Source organism: Aspergillus pseudotamarii (genome assembly GCF_009193445.1).
Source record: "Aspergillus pseudotamarii strain CBS 117625 unplaced genomic scaffold BDV38scaffold_8, whole genome shotgun sequence".
NCBI lineage: Eukaryota > Fungi > Ascomycota > Eurotiomycetes > Eurotiales > Aspergillaceae > Aspergillus > Aspergillus pseudotamarii.
The window spans coordinates 131132-150473 of record NW_022475022.1 but is presented as its reverse complement, the minus strand read 5'-3'; the positions used below and the strand labels follow the sequence as shown (position 1 = coordinate 150473).

The 19342-nt window shown below is 46.7% G+C and overlaps 8 protein-coding genes across 8 annotated transcripts; 5 read left to right on the top strand and 3 right to left on the bottom strand.

Moving 5' to 3' along the window:
• Positions 1 to 250: 250 nt before the first annotated feature.
• On the top strand, positions 251 to 843 carry BDV38DRAFT_279160 (uncharacterized protein; the record flags this gene model as incomplete). The annotated part of the gene is made up of 5 exons (XM_032058934.1): positions 251 to 400; positions 459 to 515; positions 572 to 637; positions 698 to 760; positions 823 to 843. 5 exons carry the CDS (start codon positions 251 to 253, stop codon positions 841 to 843), a joined length of 357 nt encoding a protein of 118 aa, XP_031917317.1.
• A 961-nt stretch (positions 844 to 1804) lies between these two features.
• On the top strand, positions 1805 to 2585 carry BDV38DRAFT_237637 (uncharacterized protein). Its single transcript, XM_032053606.1, has 2 exons — positions 1805 to 2033; positions 2090 to 2585. Exons 1-2 carry the CDS (start codon positions 1810 to 1812, stop codon positions 2256 to 2258), a joined length of 393 nt encoding a protein of 130 aa, XP_031917316.1. The 5' UTR covers positions 1805 to 1809; the 3' UTR covers positions 2259 to 2585.
• Positions 2586 to 5399: 2814 nt separating this feature from the next.
• Positions 5400 to 6312, bottom strand: BDV38DRAFT_268528 (ClpP/crotonase-like domain-containing protein; the record flags this gene model as incomplete). Its single annotated transcript, XM_032056787.1, has 3 exons — positions 5400 to 5509; positions 5570 to 5953; positions 6072 to 6312. 3 exons carry the CDS (start codon positions 6310 to 6312, stop codon positions 5400 to 5402), a joined length of 735 nt encoding a protein of 244 aa, XP_031917315.1.
• Positions 6313 to 7157: 845 nt separating this feature from the next.
• On the top strand, positions 7158 to 8607 carry BDV38DRAFT_237634 (NAD(P)H-dependent flavin oxidoreductase). Its single transcript, XM_032053605.1, has 4 exons — positions 7158 to 7318; positions 7370 to 7452; positions 7511 to 8239; positions 8291 to 8607. Exons 1-4 carry the CDS (start codon positions 7276 to 7278, stop codon positions 8435 to 8437), a joined length of 1002 nt encoding a protein of 333 aa, XP_031917314.1. The 5' UTR covers positions 7158 to 7275; the 3' UTR covers positions 8438 to 8607.
• Positions 8608 to 8798: 191 nt separating this feature from the next.
• BDV38DRAFT_268526 (N-acyl homoserine lactonase family protein) lies at positions 8799 to 9792 on the bottom strand (the record flags this gene model as incomplete). The annotated part of the gene is made up of 3 exons (XM_032056786.1): positions 8799 to 8966; positions 9016 to 9175; positions 9236 to 9792. 3 exons carry the CDS (start codon positions 9790 to 9792, stop codon positions 8799 to 8801), a joined length of 885 nt encoding a protein of 294 aa, XP_031917313.1.
• Positions 9793 to 11332: 1540 nt separating this feature from the next.
• On the top strand, positions 11333 to 11736 carry BDV38DRAFT_279155 (Endoribonuclease L-PSP/chorismate mutase-like protein; the record flags this gene model as incomplete). Its single annotated transcript, XM_032058933.1, has 2 exons — positions 11333 to 11491; positions 11575 to 11736. 2 exons carry the CDS (start codon positions 11333 to 11335, stop codon positions 11734 to 11736), a joined length of 321 nt encoding a protein of 106 aa, XP_031917312.1.
• A 382-nt stretch (positions 11737 to 12118) lies between these two features.
• Positions 12119 to 15772, bottom strand: BDV38DRAFT_279154 (uncharacterized protein; the record flags this gene model as incomplete). Its single annotated transcript, XM_032058932.1, has 2 exons — positions 12119 to 14601; positions 14653 to 15772. 2 exons carry the CDS (start codon positions 15770 to 15772, stop codon positions 12119 to 12121), a joined length of 3603 nt encoding a protein of 1200 aa, XP_031917311.1.
• Positions 15773 to 17934: 2162 nt separating this feature from the next.
• On the top strand, positions 17935 to 19306 carry BDV38DRAFT_237630 (uncharacterized protein). Its single transcript, XM_032053604.1, has one exon. It carries the CDS (start codon positions 18016 to 18018, stop codon positions 18631 to 18633), a length of 618 nt encoding a protein of 205 aa, XP_031917310.1. The 5' UTR covers positions 17935 to 18015; the 3' UTR covers positions 18634 to 19306.
• Positions 19307 to 19342: the final 36 nt, after the last annotated feature.

Sequence of the window (19342 nt, the reverse complement as noted above, 5' to 3'; positions counted from 1 at the left end):
GTGCGCGATTTAGTATCCTGAGATATTCCCAGCTCCACAAGGTGAGGGAATCATCTCCGAGGTATTACGGAGAAACGAAAGGCCCTGATAGCAAATATTAGGGGAACGTTATGGACACGAAAAGGTATATAAAGGCCTGTTTACTCTCCCCTCTGCTGAAGAAAGTCAACCAGCACAGTTCCTCCGCTTCCAGACAATCCTTATCACTTGCAAGCTCCAGCTTCCTCATCAACCCCATCGAACTTTCAAGATGCAGTTCAAGCTTTTCGTTGCCCCTCTCCTTGTTGCCCTGGCCATGGCTGCCCCTTCGTTCGAGGACGGTCATCTCGCCAAGCGTACCTGCGGCACCCTTACCGGCGAGAAGCTGAAGATCTGCCAGGAAGCTTGCAAGGCCATCTGTGTACGTTGATAGTAGACAAAATCGATGGCCATTTAACCAACCGCTGACTGTGTAACAGAAGGCTGGAACTGCGGGCATTGCCTCGGGCCTTTGCGAGAAGGCCTGTGACCTTGGCGTAAGTCTTCCCGTCCACTATTTCATCTTTATTGTACTAATCAATCCTGAATACAGCCCATGAAGCGAGAGGCCGCTCCTGAGCCTGAGCCCTCTTTCGGCCAGAAGGCTTGTGATGTTGCCGTAAGTTATACACAGGCTAATCCTAAGTCCCTTGACCTTGATTGCTGATGCTCTACTCAGTGTGACGTTGCATGCAACTCTACCGTCCTGGCTTTGGAGCAGCGGAAGTGCCTTGAGAAATGTGTAAGTGTTATGAATTTTCCTTTGTTACTTTCCGCGGTGTTGACATGATTCGATCTCTACAGAAGGCCAAGTGTGACAACTAGACTTTGGGGTACAAATATGCTGGCTTAGGGCTCTGGACCACCTCTGTACTTTAGAACTTGTTACATTAGACAGGAATAAGGGGCATGGGGAGGAATTGATACTTACTTGGCCAATTTACATCCAATTGGCGTTAACTGGAAGTACTCTTCCAAGACTGTGTAGTAAGGGTATACTTTTATGTATTTTTCAAGGAGCTTCATCTAATTTCACCTCTTGGAATACAAGGCCCGAGGAAGATAAATCCATCTCACTTGCTGTTAGTAGAATTGATTCAAGGAACTCCGTAAGGGCAATGTGAGAGGAAGGATAATTGATTACTATCTAGAAATAATCAGTAGGGGGAAGAAAGGGGTATATTAATGCCTGATACAAAGCATCCCGAAACCAGAAAATGCAGGTAATTCGGTCACGCGCATTTTTTTAGATGAAACAACCACATTGCGTGTAATCTAAGGCAATGGTCCATGTAGATGTTGTATTCCACTAATACGGGAGGATACAACTTTACAAGGATGAAGACCTCCACAGGCGAGGTTGTGGTGTCGCCTATGCATATTTACCTCATGGTCGCGGAGTGTTGAATATATATATAGGGGTACTGATAAAAGGCAAATGAGATCATTCAGCCCAACTATAGGCGTTAGAACTGAACCACTCATCACTGGCCCCGAAAGGGTACAAAATATCCCAAAGAAAATCGCAATGAGTCGTCCTGAATTAATTAAGTTTACTTGATCTGGAGAGAAGAAAGAGAAGAGCAGACGGAAAAGATGATTATAAGATGACAGTCTTTCCGCCTCGTTATGTTCAGGAACTAAGGCAGCCGCGACACCAATGAGAAAAGGATCAGTCCCACCGCTGTACTCCACTTTAATGATTGTGCCGGCAGAATCGACGCCAACGTGGAGTTTTCTCTACTATTTTTCTCGGGAATATTTCCCCTCATTCATTCCCAAGCCGCCAAAATGCCCCTCATCACCGACTTCACTCTACCCACATCGCCAAAGCACCTCGAATTGCCCGAGAGCAATGATGCAAAAGCCTTCATTGTGTTTGTGACTTCCGATGACCCTTTGACCGGTCAATCCTGGTGCCCGGATGTCCGTGCCGCGTGGCCAGTTCTGGAAGCCACGTTCTCCGGGGCGAACGCACCGGCACTGAGAGTGGTTGAGGTTGGACAGAAGCCAGAGTACATTGATTTCTAGATATTTAGATTGGCTATTCAGACTACTGACTTTGTCGTAGGTGGAAGGATCTCCAGAATGTCTACCGCACAAACTGGAAGGTCCCTTGTATCCCGGCGTTAGTGCGATACGAACACGTCAACGGTGAGACAGTCGAGACGGGGAAGTTGGTCGAAGGAGAGATTCTAGATAAGAAGAAGCTAGGGGACTTTATTGGTGCGACGCTTTAATCGTTGCTATTGATGTGTATACGAACCTTTTCCGACTGAGATAGAAAGGCACAAATCCCAATTAAACGACTTTCCATGTTTAGACCTGGAAAGAATTTGGCCAAGGAAACACAGCATCGGTAACCGGGCCGGAGCTATCAAAAAAGAACAGCCCATTAATTTACCGTTTGATAACCAACCGCTTGGGGCCCCTTGGATGAGCCAAGTAACTCAACCTCTTAAAGAGACATGCTTTTCGATACTATCGTCTATAGTCTTGTCGTCCAGCCAGGCTGCGGTAAAACCATACGTTTCTTGTTTTGTCCACCGATGACCGGCCTCTCTGATAAAAATTCCACTGTACGGATTAGTACCTCCGTCCTCATCGTGAGGGATTAATGGGCCAAGCCGAAGCCGACACGAATGTCGATCATCCATTGCCTTGACAATCTCTTCTGCCATGAGATTCTTGTAGAATTTGGAGAATGTGATGTCCTCACCCTCCCACCTTTCGTCTTCGTCGAGATATGTATCGATATCCTGTGCAATACATTCGTACCGACTTCCACATCCCCCTGAACCCAAATGTCTAAACGCATTATTTGGTAGGCGTTCAATTTGTGATTGCGGCCTTGGTCTGGTGGTTTCGTTTTTCTGGCATCCTCCACTATTTTGCCCAACCGCCAGAGGTGACCCGACGTTAGAACTCCTTCTTCCGACAACTTCACGTTAACGAATCGACCACGTTTGATGAATGTAAGTTTTCGATCAATATCAGGTGTCTGAAACGTGCGAAGAGATTGGTTCCTCAGATACTCGAATATATTGCTTCTAAGAGCGGCTCGAGAGTAGTTAGGGCCATTCATGAGAATTTCTCCATTTAGTACGAACAGAGCCAGCATTGCAATGCTCAAAGTGCATCGTTTTCGTTCGATTTCTTGGGTATCAAGTCGGATATAGTAGTCTAAACAGTTGGCGATCACTGCCAGACGATCCGACTCCACCGTGATTCCTCGCTTTCCAATATTAGAGAATATTATTGGAGACATGGACTGCCTGATCGTGGGCATTCCCTCGAGATCGAACTCTAATAGCTGAACATTGTATTTGAAGCTCGGTCTAGAACTCTCGCACACATATCCTTGAATTCTGGGTCCCTTCGATAATATATGCAGAATTTAGTAGTTTGAGAGCGAGAGTCCGTGGGTTTGATGCAAAGTTCGCCCTGCAGCCTGCCAAGGATGCGGTGGTTCTTCTCTTTGAGCTCCTTCACAAAGGAAGAGTGAGGGATCAAAAGGCACATTTTTGCTGACGCGCAATAGTCTTCCTGAAATGTCCAACCCCTTCTCTACCAGTGATCAGACGTGATATAATCTAGAAGCTTGAGAATGCCGCGGACCCAGCCCCTTTCATGATTCCCTGGTGAATGCTCCCTCTTAAGGATGAATATAATTTTTTTCAATTGATCCTGTGATTCGATCCGCACCCATAGAAATGCCACTCGGAAGGCACTGTGGCTATACACACGCTCAATGGATTGTATAGCACGCTGCTTCTCGGCTTCATTTCTTGGTCAATGCATTCCACATCAAGCCGGAAGCCCTGAACAGGGCCCTTCCTGGCTTCGCAGTAATTTGCATATCTGATGACCCGATCAAGCACCTGAGCCCTGGCTTTGCTTGATTGCGCATCAGCTCGGTTCCTGCATTGTACTTTATACGCATCCCAAGAGCTGACCTTTCGAACCCGCTAGATGAAGAGGAATAATCTTTTTACTCATGCGATAACCAAGACGAAGATGAATGCCTTCGTAAACTACGTAGATAAAGGAAAGAAGCAGTATTTTTCCTTTTGAACACTTCCATGTATATTAGCATATCTTGATAATACAACTGTCTGATCGGTTAATCCACACCTCGTATTGGTTAGTACAATTCAAGACTAGGTTGAATGTAGTGTTCGCATTAGGAAGCTCATCAGTATTAATATAATGAACATATGCTACTATGGAATGTAAAGCTGACACTGTAACATGTCGATGACTATATATGTTGGCAGGAAACTCGATTTGCTTACAATCCATATATCATAGGAAATGAGGCTCACGTGAACGATTCTCTATTGATTCAACCTTTGCCACGACACTCAAAGCTCTCGGGGTGACTATGGATTTATTTCTGAACCTTGTCAGCTGACTTGTTTTCTGACATATAGATTATCGGGGAGAACCATGGTTCCGAGCGAAAAGATGACAATTGATATCCAATCCTATGCATTGACCATACGAAGCTGCCATTCTTAGTAATACGATGTAAGCGTCATGATTATTTAAACACAATGAATTGTTGATAGGTCATTAGTGAACACACCCACCCTGGATAATGCATATATCAGATGAGGGGTGAACCATTAAGTCATAGCTCCTTCATCCTTCTAAAACTACGAGCTACTCTATGTGACCCTTACGGTGTAAGTCCTCCGTCCCTGTCTCTCATTGCAGTGGGAATAAATAGTTGCTTTATGCATACTAATATTCGGTTATTTGGATCAGTTCAGAGCCACAAAAGAACCACCTCCGTACAAGGAGCCCCACATATCCGGGAATAAGCATCTGGTCTACTTATCCTCATCCTCTCTGGCCAACCTTTAAACGATCGAAAAACCACTTCAATCAACCAAAGATGGACGCAAAGAAAAACTTACTGTGCGCTCAGCTGGCCGGTCGTGAATCCCCCGCCCCTGAAAGCCAGACCGCTGAACAGCAAGAACCTTACTGCTGGGGTAGAATGCCTGCCAGTTTGCAACAGCCAAAAGAGCCCAAAGCGGAGGAGATTCTTAAGCCTTTTGTGTTGGAAAGTAACCCTGTTCATCCCCTTGAGGGACCTCTGATGGCACAATATGCGCGTGATAAACTGAGGCGTATGTCGGACTGACGGTATTACGAGGTTGCCCTCGAGTCTTTCTTTCACTCCGTGAAGGGCCCTCATTACTGTGTATCTTGTGGCAGGACGATTACTTGAAAAAGCCAATCTGTGGGGAACTCTCACTACGTTTTATGACAAAAAGCATGAGTGCATATGTTGGACTAAATGTTAAATTAATTCAACTTCGCGAGAAATCATCAACTCGAATTACCAAATGAACGAATTAATTTCTGTTGCACTAGAGCTTTCCAAAGACGGGCTTCTCTTTGGACAAAATGGATGAAATAGCAACAGGAACATCTTTAGTTTGAACCGCTGCGACGTTATAGGCTAGTTGGTATTGCAGCCCTGAATTGAGAATTAGCACCATGTCCCATTCTAAAACCCGAACGCAGATATGGGACGTACCTTCAGCAACAGTGCGATCTCGGCTGTAATCCAGGAAGTGTTTGATTGTCTGTACCGCAACCGGGCTTTTCCCACTCAGATTCCTTGCAACTCTGAATGCTTCCTCCATCACTTCATTCTTTGTTGGCAGGACAGTGCTCACGAAACCAACTCGAAGTGCCTCATCCGCATTGAAATTCCTGCCGGACATGGCTACATCCTTGACCCATGTGTATGACCCAACGACCTTTGGTAGCCTGGCGAGAATTCCAATGTCAGAGGCTATACCGATATCAACCTCTTTAACACAGAAAACCGTGTCTTTGGAGCAGATTCGCATGTCTGCCGAAGAGCAAACATCCATCGCCATCCCTAAGGCGTAGCCATGCATAGCACAGATCACAGCTAAATATTGTTGTCAGCGCTTAGAGACTAGAATATCGTTTTCAAGATCCACCCTTCGAATCTGTCTTGCTGGGGATGAATTGAACTGGATATGTTGAACAGACAAGGCGAAACTTACGCTTCTCACACTTCTCTATACTGGAAATACACTCCTGGAATTCCTCCCCAAATCTTCGAAGAGTGGTGACTGCACGTCGGCCTGGATCGACATTCTCCCCTGGTGGGACCATAAACGGTGAGTCCTTGTTCGAGACCCATTTCAGATCGATGCCAACCGAGAAACCCTTCTCTCCAGATCCGGAGAAGACCACCGCACGAACGGATGGGTCCGTGGAGAGACTATCGAAGACGGTTCGCATTTCGCGCCACGCACTAAGGTGTTTAAGCTTGATTTCTTTGGATATCATTCATATCTGGGGCTTACTCTTCCAAGAAGGCATTCACATGGCCTGGCCGATTGATCTCGACGTGAGCGATCCATGGCTCCGGTACCGTGACCTTGAAATATTTATAACCCTTATCCGACATGTTGATATTGGCGTTGATAAATTGATATCCCTAGGAGTTCGAGGGTATTATAGGAGACCGTGTGATGATCTGGATTCTTTATTTATTAATGTTTTCAGAATTGGCCAAGCAGGCAAGTCAGGACATCTCTCCTCGGCTCGGTGTCTAGAACGGTTGATAACTTCTCGATTGATCAGACCAGATAATCAATTGGCAGGAGTAGTGGGGATTGCCCCGAAGACCTTCGCGATTGCCGACTCAGGTATCAGTGATCGGAGGAGATGATCCGCCGACTGCTGCGGGATTCCCCCACAAATCGCAACTCCACTATAATAAGGGGCAACTTAAGGACGGATGTTCTATTCCTCTTTTGTCATCAAATACTGTGGTTCCCATCGTGGGCCACGGACCTCGGCTACTACGCAAATACTGCCCGGGTTAATCTGAGCGTTGTTGACTCATCAGAAACATCCAACCTAAAACAATTGGCAGGTCGTACTAATGTTGTATTTTTATCGCCGAGGCTGTTCCGTCCTTGCTTCCCAGAATTGGACCCAGGTCTCTCAGATCAAGCTCCTATGCTAACTCATATGATGGAGACTAAGCCATTTCCCGGTTGTCATGGTGTAATATAAATACGGTAGAAGAAAGCTCTTCCCATCTTCCTTTGTTAAGCTGGAAGGCAGTTCATACAGTCGAATAACACACTCTACATTGCTTCACTGAGATATATGATCTAAGACTGTTGTCTTTGATTAAATACTATAAGAAACACTAAGCATCTTATACTTTGCTCAGATAGAAAAAAAGGAAGAATGCCTTTCAATACAGCTCTCACCAGAACACTGGGGATTGAAAGTAAGTCATTGAAGATCATTGTCCTGTACGATCAGAAGCTGACATCCCTAGTCCCCGTGGTGCAAGGAGGGATGCACTGGGTAGGGTACGCCGAACTGGCCGCTGCTGTGAGTAACGCAGGAGGGCTCGGCCTAGTTAGTAAAACCTTTAACCGCGAGTACCGGCATCGACAAGCTAACATATCTGTTACATGTTACTGCTCTGACTCAGCCGACGCCGGATGATCTCCGCAAGGAGATCCGGAAATGTCGGTCAATGACGAACAAACCATTCGGTGTGAACATCACTCTCCTCCCCTCACTTATGCCACCAGACTACGGCGCCTACGTCCAGGCCATCATTGACGAAGGGGTCAAAGTCGTCGAGACGGCAGGCAATAACCCCGGGACGGTTATCAAACCCCTCAAGGAGGCTAATATCATCGTCATACACAAATGTACGACTATTCGCCATGCCAAATCTGCCGTAAAGCTGGGCGCAGACTTTTTGTCTATTGATGGGTTTGAATGCGGTGGTCATGTCGGAGAGGACGACCTCACTAATTTGATCCTCTTAAACCGGGCAAGACAGGTGCTGAGTGTCCCGTTTATCGCTTCCGGAGGCTTCGCAGACGGGCATGGTCTAGCTGCTGCGTTGGCGCTAGGAGCGGAGGGTATCAATATGGGGACACGGTTTATGTGTACAGTGGAGGCACCTATTCATATCAAGGTGAAAGAGGCAATAGTGGCAGCTCAGGAAACGGATACAGCATTGGTGATGAGGCGATGGAAGAACACGACTCGGTTATATGGGAACAAAGTGGCAAAGGAGGCTCTGAAAGTGGAAACAGAGAGTAAGAACGGGAAGTTTGAGGAAATTGCGCCGTTTGTGAATGGCAAGCGGGGACAGCAAGTGTTCTTGAATGGGGATGTGGATTCCGGCGTAAGTTTTCATTGCCCTAGCTACGGTATAATCGAGCTAACTGTTGCATAGGTTTGGACTGCCGGTCAGGTTATTGGACTGATTCATGACATCCCTACGTGCGCTGATCTGTTGGAACGAATCGAGCAGGAGGCTTTACATTCCATGAAGCGGACAAGATCGTTGTGGACGAATGAAGGAAATCAAAGCAGACTTTAGAGTCCTTCTTTCGTGCCTGATAGCCTCTTAGGTATTCTTGCAATTACAAACAGGTTTGCTGCAGCTAAAGCATGATGGAGTACCCCTGGTCAATACGGCCAATATATGATACTTTAATTTTGAATACCATATAAAGGTTCCTGCTATTCCATGGATAACCTCAATTTGACACGATACCGAGATCGTAGCGTTGTATCTCCGAATCCTAAATTAATGTTAATTGGACCACTTCGCTTGTCGAGATACACTGGGATAGCGATAGGGGAAGTACCTAGATCTCAAAGCCACGAAATATCAAGCACATGGCCACGATAAAGTGATATTCTATGATATGTCGACCATGTTTCCCGAAAAAGGTAGTTCAGGTGAAAACATCAGCCTGGCTCTGCAGTGCTAAGAAAGTTTGTTTATCATGCCCAGGAATAACCTGTCCCTTAGTAATCCGTTCGAGATGCTTGAGACGCTGCGTACTCCTGAACCACGATGGGTGGTCTCGAGCCAACCAGCCCTGGGGGATCCCATCCCGCCACTATTCTAAAGTCAATAAATTGTCCGTGTCCCAAAGAAGCGTCACTTACATTCTCAATCACATGACAATGATCACTAATGAAAAAGAACGTGCCCGTGTTGAGCATGTTAATCTGCATGCCAATGAGACCATCCGTATGTCCCGGCAAATGATGCAGCGTGATGCCCTGACAAAAGTCCAGTGTCTGATCATTGAACGTTTTCCAGTTCCTATATCTCATTAGCCCTACTCCATAACATATCAACCAAGATTGAAACAAAACACCATACAAAGACAACTTGAGATAGTGTTCCAAATAAACTCCAACATCCGCCCCCGTAGCAACAGACCAAAACGCATTGGTCAATTCTTTCTCATGCACCCAGACCTCGACATCCGTGCGATGCAAAAACTCATCTAGACCACCGGCATGGTCCAGGTGCAAATGTCCAATAATAATCTTCTTGATATCATCAAGCTTATGGCCCGTTGCCTCAACAGCGGCCCGAAGCTCATGTCTAGGCTCGTACTTCACCCGCGCAAAGATATCAGCAATAGCCGGACCCCACACTGTAGGGTAATCCTTTCCGCTGCCGGTTTCCCAGAGGATCAGACCCTCGTGCGGGTGATCGATTAAAATGCAGTACATGGGCATTTCACAACGCTCGTTGACGAAGGAGCCGTTTTCTGTGGACTTGATGCTAGTGTTGCCGCCCCTGATTACGAAGCCTTTGTCGCATTCCAGCCAACCAACTTCGAGGACATGGAATTTCGTGCCTGGTGGACAGACATTGGAAATGGCATTGGGGACGGCGCCTTGGTCTAACTGGGCCTGGATTCTGGACATTTTGTCGTGAGTGCTTGGCAACAATGCTTATCACTGCTATAGCCGGGGTTGTTTCATTGGGGACGAAAGAGAATTTGTGTGTAGCATTCAAGCAAGGGAGGATGTTTATATGGAACCTATGCTATCGCTACGTCTACAGCAAAGTGAGACAACCCCGCAGGTATGTGTGATGTGTAAGACCAAGACTGAGGCCCAAACTGCGGGGAAATATGTGGAGTAACGCATACGATACACAGGAGTCATAGCTTCGAGCCCTGTATTTGGGAATGAATATAGTATAACCCTTGTTGGTAATTCCGCTAGTCCGATTGGTCCTGCCCGACAAAAAGACCCAGATAGGTGAAATAGTTCGTATTCTTCAAACGCCTCACTACATAATTATTGCCATTAATTGGCTATAATGTACCAGCTCCCACCTGTTTAGTTCTGGAAGAGCCGCTAAGAAGTGACAGGTTACCTCGATACACGTGTTATGCAACCAAATAAGACGTTTGTTGGCTAAGGACCTCTTAGTGGGGGATCCCTGGTGGAGCTATTTGGTGATACGCCCAACAGCGCCGGGGCAGCAATCTCGACATCCGTTCCAAGAATTTCTGTCACCAGACTTTTGTCATTGGCTGCCACCTAGCTAAAGTGATATCAGCGGCCCGGGCCAGGATGCGCCATGGGCGGGCAGATTCTTGGCAGGTTAACACTTTAAGGGTCCATGCTCTTACCTATTCATACCCATTCCAGGGTTTGACAGGCTTAATTATATGATATAGGAACAGGTGGACAGTGTCCCTAGCTAAATATGTGCCTTGACTGAGTCGGGATTGTACATTGCTTAGGTATAACGGGTTCATTGGGCATATAATTAATTCGGGGAATCACCACGGCTTCGGCGGGGCTGCTTTTACCCCAAATTGGGGTCTCCAGATCTCCAATTTCCTTTTTCTTCGATATCCTTTGGCCTGGTCACGCTTCCACGTTAACCTTCTACATGGGTGTGAAATAGGAGATCTCGATATATATATATTGACGCTGCCTATTTAGGCCTAGCGCTGTTGTTCGTCACAATCGATTTCTTCCCACAGTCATGTTGATAGAACCAAAGCAACACAATCAATCTAATCGAGGAATTCAACGTAGGGGACCTTTTGTCCATATACTAGTCCACTTCTTCGATTCCGCAATCCCGGGTCACAAAGCCATACTATTGGAGTTGCAGTACTCGGCTCGCTTCCATGGACACGATTTGGAGTAGGCCACATAGAGTTCATCCTAATCTTTCTCTCTGTATGAACCTCATTGAAGTTTAGGTCAACATGGGGGCACAAATCGCGCCATGGTCGGAGTGCCCTCGTACCGTAGTTGTGGCTTTCTGACTTCAATCGCTCACTTAGATGCAAACCCAAGAATGGAGACCGGACGAGCTAGCTTTCAAGGAGTTTTTATGAAATAGTCTAACGAACTTACATTCAAGATTGCTCGGTAGTTGTTACGGCTTCATCCAATTTGATTCTCTCAAAATACGCGTATCAGACCACTTATATCTGAAATGTCTCCCTGCCGTCAACCAAATCATACCAAAGAAGCCCCACCTCCGCGGCCATTTTATAACCAGGCAGTCATTGCCAATGGCTTTGTTTTCTGCTCCGCCCAACTTCCCAAGGATTCTACAGGAAGGATTGTCGAGGGCACCGTCCAGGACCGTGCGGTATGTGATCTAATCCTGCTTTCCACTTTGTCCTACAACTCAACATTGTTTCCAAGAAGTCTGAAGCTGACAGAAATCCACAGCATCAATGCATTAGAAACTTGAAGCCCGTGCTGGGATCAATTGGATCCAATCTCGAGAAAATGGTCGAAGTAAATGTTGTCCTGTTGGATATGGAGGACTTTGAGAAAATGAACGAGGTTTACTTGGAATGGTTTGGTGACATCAAGCCCGTTAAAATATAAGTCACTACCAGTCACCCGACTACAAATGCTGTTTCTACAGATTTTTCGCATCATGGCAAGAGCTAAACCATGTTTCCAACGAAGTAGTTGTGTGGCACTCAAATCGATCCCAGAATACAGCGACGTTGAAATAATGTGTGTTGCGCTCTTGTAATTCGAGAAAGCTAAAGGGAAGCGAGCCAGAGATTCCGTATCCCCTCTGATAGCGTGAATCACCGGAATGCAGATGTTCCTTTGCTCAGAAATAAGCTGGGAAGCCACAACGGCTCGAAAGCATAACCCTCTCATCAGATGGAATGAAAAGTGACGTTCAACGGCCGTCTTATTATATAGACTGGTTGCTGAACCAAGGTCAGCAATTAGACCAGATAAATTCTTAATACTATTTTCTAAACGGTGAGATACTCTGTAGATCATTCGCTGAACCGTAAAGCCACCCAGAGCGAAAGCATGACCTCTCCAACATCACACTGCTGGTGTCATCCTTGAGCTTAGTTGCCAACAACAGAGGTGTAAGGCCCCGACTATTCCCAAAATGCGGGCAGCAGCCATTCTCCAGCAGAAGCTTAAGAGCGGGATAGTTCCTCTTCCAAACTGCCCGCAACAGCGGAGTGAAAAATAGGTCATCTAACAGCCACCCTGTGCTCGGATACCCTACATTTCGTGGGACGTCTGAGTCACCATCCTTATACGGCTGCCCGAGGTAATAATCTCGCCATAGAAATTGCAAACCGTCATTCAGAAGGGGCTCGTCTTGCGTTATGATTTCAAACCCTAATGGTAGGAATATCCGCCGTTCCACTTGATATGGACTTATTATCTTGGATGAAGGGAAGCCGTGCCGCTCATGTAGGTTAGGTGTTATATTCAATCCCCTTCTAATCTTCCCCTTCGGGCGGCCCATAACTTCGAGATATTCTGGCAAGTCTTCATATGAAAACTTATATCGTTCCTTGGATGCCGGTATTTGCCTCCAAGGCCGGAGTAGACTCTGAAGCTGTACTGGAAGATCTTCATCTGCAAATTGAGCGAAAGGCGAGTATACAAACTCCATCCTCGGCTTTTCCCTCAGGATAATTTTGAGGGTAGTTTCGGATTTTCCGTCAATAGCCCGAGTCAATGGCGTGCCCCAGCCGGAATCCCGGATGTTAACGTCTGCCCCCTTCCTTAATAATAAGGCGACTATAGCGTCATGGCCTTTCCAGGCTGCATAATGCAGCGCCGTACCGCCATTTCTATCTCTAGAGTTGACTTTGGCACCGTTGTCGACAAGCTGGCTTACGGCCAATGCATGACCGCGTTCTGCAGCGTACGAGAGTGGTGTCCGACCATAACAGTCTACGATATCTACGGGAAGCTTTTCCAATAACTGAATCAAGAGATGATGTAAACCAAAATATGCCACCAGATGCATCCCAGTAAATTCAATCGGGATCTTCCGACTGTAAGACGCATGACGAAATTCTGGAGTGAACAAGCATTGACTGGCGGCGAAAGCATTTTTTTCCTCCATGAGGAATGCTATAGCAACATCTTTCACACTCTCTTCCACGCCTCGAGAATGGTCGGCCCAGTATCGGGAGGCATAGTCGAGCAGAGGGTACTGTTGGAGTCTCGTTTCGAATGCCTTGTCATTTGGACACGCGCCGGACTTGAAAGCATCGTAACCAAGGTATGTGAGACAGCTGACAGCGATGTTCGTGTGGGCGTACGGGAAGTACTCGTGAATCTTTTGCTGAAAATAATCTTTCGCGGTATTATGGACCAATCGAACATTTTTACTTACCGGATCGAGTACCACCAAGCCTGCACAGCTAGAGACTATTTCCTGAAGGTCACAAAAATTGGTGGTGTCCAAACTACGTGTACCAGGTTCAACTGCCAGGGCATGCAGTAACTCATCTCCTGTGAGCAATTTCCTGGCGCAAACAACCCAGGACAGCAACGCCTTGGCCAGGTCGCCGCGGATCCTTTGGAAGGCACCGTTATATGCCTGGTCCAAACCTTGGTGCCCCGTCACCATTTTATCCAATTGACGGTAAATGGCCTTCTTTGTATTTTTATCTTCAAGGGAGGTAATGTAAAGTTGAGCTAGCAGAAACATGCCATTGGCTGATTCTAAGATTCGTGCTTGAATCTCATGTTGCAATGTCTCATCGCCCTCCACTACTCTCGACAGGTGATTCATCTGGCGTCTGAGGTATTGTTGAATGTCTTTCTCATCCGCATGAATGTCTAACACGCTATGGTGTTCTGGTGAGATGTTAGGTCTGGAAGTCAGCATCAATCGAATATCCGTTATCTGTTGCAGCTGGAACAATTCAGACAAGAGGATTTTACGAGTTGTATTGTCTCGGCATTCATCAAGAGCATCAATCACTATAAACACTGTGGAGTATTTGGCTATAGTGGAATAAAGCTCATTCGATATTTCACGCAGTGAAGGTCGTGCTCGTCCTTGATGGTGTCGATTATAGAGTTTAGAAATGGACAGTGGAATGGGACTTTCTTCCAATGCCAGCTGTGACAACAGTGATGCGAACAGGTCGTCAGATTTCTGCTCGCTCTGTCTCTCGTAGCTGCAGTAGATAAAGGCTATGCCTATCCTGTCGTGCTGAGAACAAGAATTGTGTAGGAACTTTGACCGTAAATGGTTCACTACCATAGATGCCATCATCGTTTTGCCGGCACCTGGAATTCCCGGACAGAAGAGTGTTTGTGACGGGCTGGCCACCCACCTTTGGAATTTGGGATGATCCAGGAACCACTTCCCGGTTCCCTCTTGGTAGTTGCGATAGGTGTCGTTTTGAATTGTCTCATAGTCGATTGGACTCAGCCAACAACGCAGGGTTTTGCGGTATTGGTCTGTGCAAACGTTAGAAATGAAAATCCACGAGCCATACAGCGGCAACTTACCCTCTTGAGAAGACTGAAGTAAATAGACATCATGGCGTATCGTGTCAGCATATTTTCCAATCTTATGTACTGTGTCCGACATGGCTTTCATCACCTCTGCTGCTGCAGGTGTTTCGGTCACCTGAGTCGGCGGAATAACCGATAAAAATTCCTTTGCAAAGGCGGCAGCAACCCCAGCCGCATGTTCTTGCCAATCTTTGTTCTTATGTGAGTCGCAATAATCGCAGATCCCCCTAATAATGGCACATGGAAAGCTGTTCATCAGTCCAGCTGCCTCCATTTCAAAGCAGAGGACGTCGCCCCCGAGCCTGGCATTAATCCTGTCGCGAAAAACCGCATCTTTGATGACCTGGTTACCAGAAGCAATCAGGCCGTAGTGGACAAGCATGTCCTGGGGCTGCCTCTTCAATGTCCTGCGTCGGTCACAAAATCGGCAATCAGTGGCCTCTTGTTTAATCATCTGGCCATCGTGGTTCCGCTTTTTACCTAGACCCTTGTCAGAGTGCGTGGTAATCGCTGTGACATGATCATAGTCTGCTTCAAAGCAAACATCCTCAAGCTTTTCCGACTTTGAATATCTTGGCGCGAGTTTTGGCCATTTGATCATCAAATCGTCCAAGTACTGCGGGATTGAAGACCCTTCCATGTCGTGTTTTGACTCGAGCTTCGTAAGCGCTGTAAGTAATGCGCTCGGTGGATTATTTAGTACACCCGTTTGTCTAAACGTCTGTCTTTGTTCTGCTTTCCCCATGTCCCACTGTACCACTCCCGGGAAGCCACCCGCTGGCGTACTGACCACGACATCGCCCAACCTCACTTTCGGAGGAACACCACCACCGATTCCCACCATCAGACCGAACCGGATCGATGGGAATGTAGATATCATCCGAGTTGCCACGGTCGCTGCTGAGTTCGTCCCCACCTCACCTTTAGGCAGGCATGCGATCACCACATTGTGGTTGCTCATAGATCCCAGCGTGTATGCGTTGTGATCGTGAGCCGGATTGAGCAGGTCCTCATGGCGCTCATCCAGCATAGCGATCGCGGCCGTCTGTTCTTTAGCTAGCGCGCAGACCAATCCAACAGTGTAATCATTATGTGTCCGAGATCTTGATGTCATTGCGTGAAATTCCAACGCAATTCGCGATGGCGAGCTTCATTCGTTCAGCGTTTATTAAATTAGGGTGATAATTGAATGGGGAAAACCGTTGATGATGAGGCTATCTACTGTGTAGACTTAGACTAGTACTTACTATCTCAGCGGAAAAAGTGGGTGAGCGGGGCGACCCGCTACGGTGGACCAAATCGACCACCGTATCTTTTTCCCCTCCTAGTATGCTAAGAAATAAGTAGCGGCAGTGTGGGCGGTGGCAGAACCGGGACGGCCGTGACACGGATTAAGCTACCAGTCAGCTACTGTACGGAGTTTATACCCTGACCCACATGCCATTGGCTCTTTTGGATGCTGTGATATACAGACTCTTGGTTGCCTCGTCATGCACAAGGGCATGGGCAACCGCAGTGCTGCTCGACGACAGTACGCCCCAGGGAAATACATGATTATCATCTGACACCCACGGCGACAACAGCATCCTGGTCATGGGCGTCGGTCAATTGGTTAATAGAGACGATAAAGTCACAGTCTACAGCTACATCTACAGGACAGCTGCGACCGACAGTCCGTACGGAAATGGTGACATTGAAGCAACTCAGCTTAATTAGTGCGTTCAGGATCTATGGTCCAGTATTTCCCGAAGCCTATGCCTAGTCAGCCATACCTTCTAGACCATCGGCCAGGCCAGCCGACACTTAGCCCGGCAAGGGTGGCGTTCTTGATCGTGCGTGTCATTGGCTTGGATGACAGTCTAAAGGTAAAATAGCACGTAAATTGATTTTGACGGATTGCGGCTACCCAGTTTCGTTGTATGCAATGTACGGGGCGGGAAATGTTGAGTTTTGAAGGTCTGTAGTTTACGTACAGCAAGCCAAGTGTGGCCCACCCTGGGCTTGGGAATGCCCTTTTTTCTTTTTTTTTTTTTTTTCTACTCATAGCGATATATGAGGCTGTATACATATGATATATTTTACTGGGCCTTTTTCCTACTTGTTAGGATCTAGGGAATGAAGGAGAGAAGTGAGAGGGATGATAAGGCCAAGTTCTCTGGAGGCGAAGGATTTATCTAACCTATGGATCCTATCTGGGCAATATCATTTCATGGGAACAAATCTATCAAAATACTTCTAGTTATGGATTGAGGTAATATAGGCTTTGGCGTTCAACTGATATCCGGAAATACCAAGCCGAGGAACAATCTTTGTCTCAATTTGCCTAATGCAGTGTCATAACCCGCCAAGACATTCGACGTTGGAGAGACCAAGATACAAAGTGTTATATCATTGGCTTTGTCCGTACACCAATAGGTGTGGAAGTGGACCCGGGAGCAGGATTTAGGATATTCCGAGAGGTAGATAGTACTACTTATCCTACTTATCCACGGTAAACTGCCCAATGAAAACATTTCAACCCACTCAGAACTGATATTGATCCCATTGGTGCGCCCTAATGGTCCACTTTCCTCTTCGTCTGATCGTGTGCTGGCTCTGAGTTATCTTTGAGCTCTCAGTGCGGAGAAGTCGGCCAAGGCACAGTCAGTCGGTCTTTGATCGATTGTTCTCCAAACGCGTGAAATCAAGCACAAAACCCCCAAATACCAGCTCTTACTCTGCCAATCAGGAAAAGTGAATCATCCCACATTTGAACTACAAATGTTAAGAACAGGGTATCGGACAATCAGGCTTGGAGTTTCTGGGGCCTTCTGTTGGAGCAGACCCTTTCACCGGCCTGTCATAGCTGCCAACCCCAACGAATTGTAGCTTGCTCTGAAAAAAAACAGTTCCGTACTCATGGGACCCAGGTCTTAAATTGGCGGGAGACCCCAGATTGACTTACCCTATGCAGTTGTATCGAATGCGTGCTTTGTTCGATAGACTCATTGGAATGGCCTTAGTGCTGCTTCCCATATTTGGCTGATAGAGCGTCCGTTTGCCATAAACAGATCGTTCAATCGAGTCAATGAGTGAAGGTTTGGAGGAAGAAAGATTCTACCCCAAACTCTTGTATCGAAATACACTAAGAGCTCCAACGCCGTCAAATGTTTCAAGGCATAATTACTGTTGGGGTAGGTCGCTACCTGGAAAGTCTTTTTGATGAACCCCACTATCTGTCCGAAATTCCGTGCAGGTTCCCGAAAGTTGCCCCAAATATTTACTCGGAAACTCATAAATATGTCGTGCTCTGCCTACCCTTGTTCCCTCCTTTTCAAAATAGTTATCCTTTGATAAATTAGTTGGGACATAAGAACAATGCCTACCGTGCCTGCGCGCAGTTTCGCTACTCAGCGGCTACATGTCGGCCAATCGATAAAGGTCATTAATTCATTTGGCTCCCAGGTTGTTGACTTCTGGGCTTTTTCGATCCCATCGACCCCTTCCTTCCCGCACTATATGTCCATGACTCATACTCGTTCAACGTTGCATAAATTCCTCCCCTCGCTGCAGGAGTCCTTCCTCGACAACCGGAGAAATCCTATCCTGACAATCGTGGAAGACATATCTCCAGGAATTCACGATGTTCTTTATGCCGCCTGCTCCCCAGAGCGCTATCTACAACTAGGCGCCTCTGCAGAACACGACAACTGTGCGACCAACCTTTTCAACGCTGCAAAAAGCATAACAGATCCATCGTTCCAGTACCTTGTGGAGTTCCTCGGGCAAGGCTGGATGCCTGATCCACTGAATCTCTTCATGAAAGTAGCTGTCAACAAGAACGAGTTGACGTGTTTAGACCCGGAGAGCAAACCAGGGGATTTCATCACTTTGAAGGCGGAGCAGGATTGTGTCGTCATAATGAGTGCCTGTCCCATGGACTTGAGCGCTTGTAACGGGGGTCAACCTACTAGTGTGGAGTTCCAAGTTCTTTGAATCTGGAACACAAGGCGAATGTGATACTTTTGTGCATTCCAGAAACAATCTTTGGGCGGCACTCTGGAATGTCAACATGGACTGGTTTAGTAAGAGGTCGTGATAGTTTGTTTGTTCTTTTCTTTCTAGAAAAGCCGCAGAGCTCATTGATAAGTACCTCATTCCGGGCCATACACGTTTGAAACACAAGGGCAAGTGAACTGCTACATCTACACCTCCCATTAATACTTGGTATCATTAGTTAGGTTCTGTGTACACTGTTAAGTGGACAGTATTTATGTATCCAAACCAAAAGTTCAACATATTCATGTAGATAGACGTAGATGGTCAGTCTGGTTGGAAAATAACCCTGGCGTATCTGGGTTCTGGTGTTGGCCTCCGGCATTGAATATCTTCTGGCAAAATTCAAAACGCATCCACTGAGGTTCAATGTTCAGGACCTCGTTGGACTTGTCAATATACTGGATGTGAGGACTCTGCACAGGTTTCATTGATATCGAACTCGTTATCTGGGATAACAATCATGTCGTGGTGCCTCTCATTACGAAGACTCCGTCACTCCAAAGCGGCGAAGCTAATGGCATAATCTGTATGAAACTCAAGGACGATATGAATATGATGCAATGTAGGACGTTTGGGTCTCTTCAGAGTCGATTAGCTACTAGTAGACTGCGCCATATCCTTAAAATATCCTTAAACCATGTTATAA

Excerpts from the sequence above, each read along its gene's own strand:
- BDV38DRAFT_237637 (XM_032053606.1), top strand. The coding sequence starts at position 1,810 with ATGCCCCTCATCACCGACTTCACTCTACCCACATCGCCAAAGCACCTC. Across the intron at positions 2,034-2,089 it reads GAGGTTGGACAGAAGCCAGA|GTGGAAGGATCTCCAGAATG; the intron begins GTACATTGATTT and ends ACTTTGTCGTAG.
- BDV38DRAFT_237634 (XM_032053605.1), top strand. The coding sequence starts at position 7,276 with ATGCCTTTCAATACAGCTCTCACCAGAACACTGGGGATTGAAA. Across the intron at positions 7,453-7,510 it reads ACGCAGGAGGGCTCGGCCTA|GTTACTGCTCTGACTCAGCC; the intron begins GTTAGTAAAACC and ends TATCTGTTACAT. Across the intron at positions 8,240-8,290 it reads ATGGGGATGTGGATTCCGGC|GTTTGGACTGCCGGTCAGGT; the intron begins GTAAGTTTTCAT and ends ACTGTTGCATAG.
- BDV38DRAFT_237630 (XM_032053604.1), top strand. The coding sequence starts at position 18,016 with ATGCCTACCGTGCCTGCGCGCAGTTTCGCTACTCAGCGGCTACATGTC.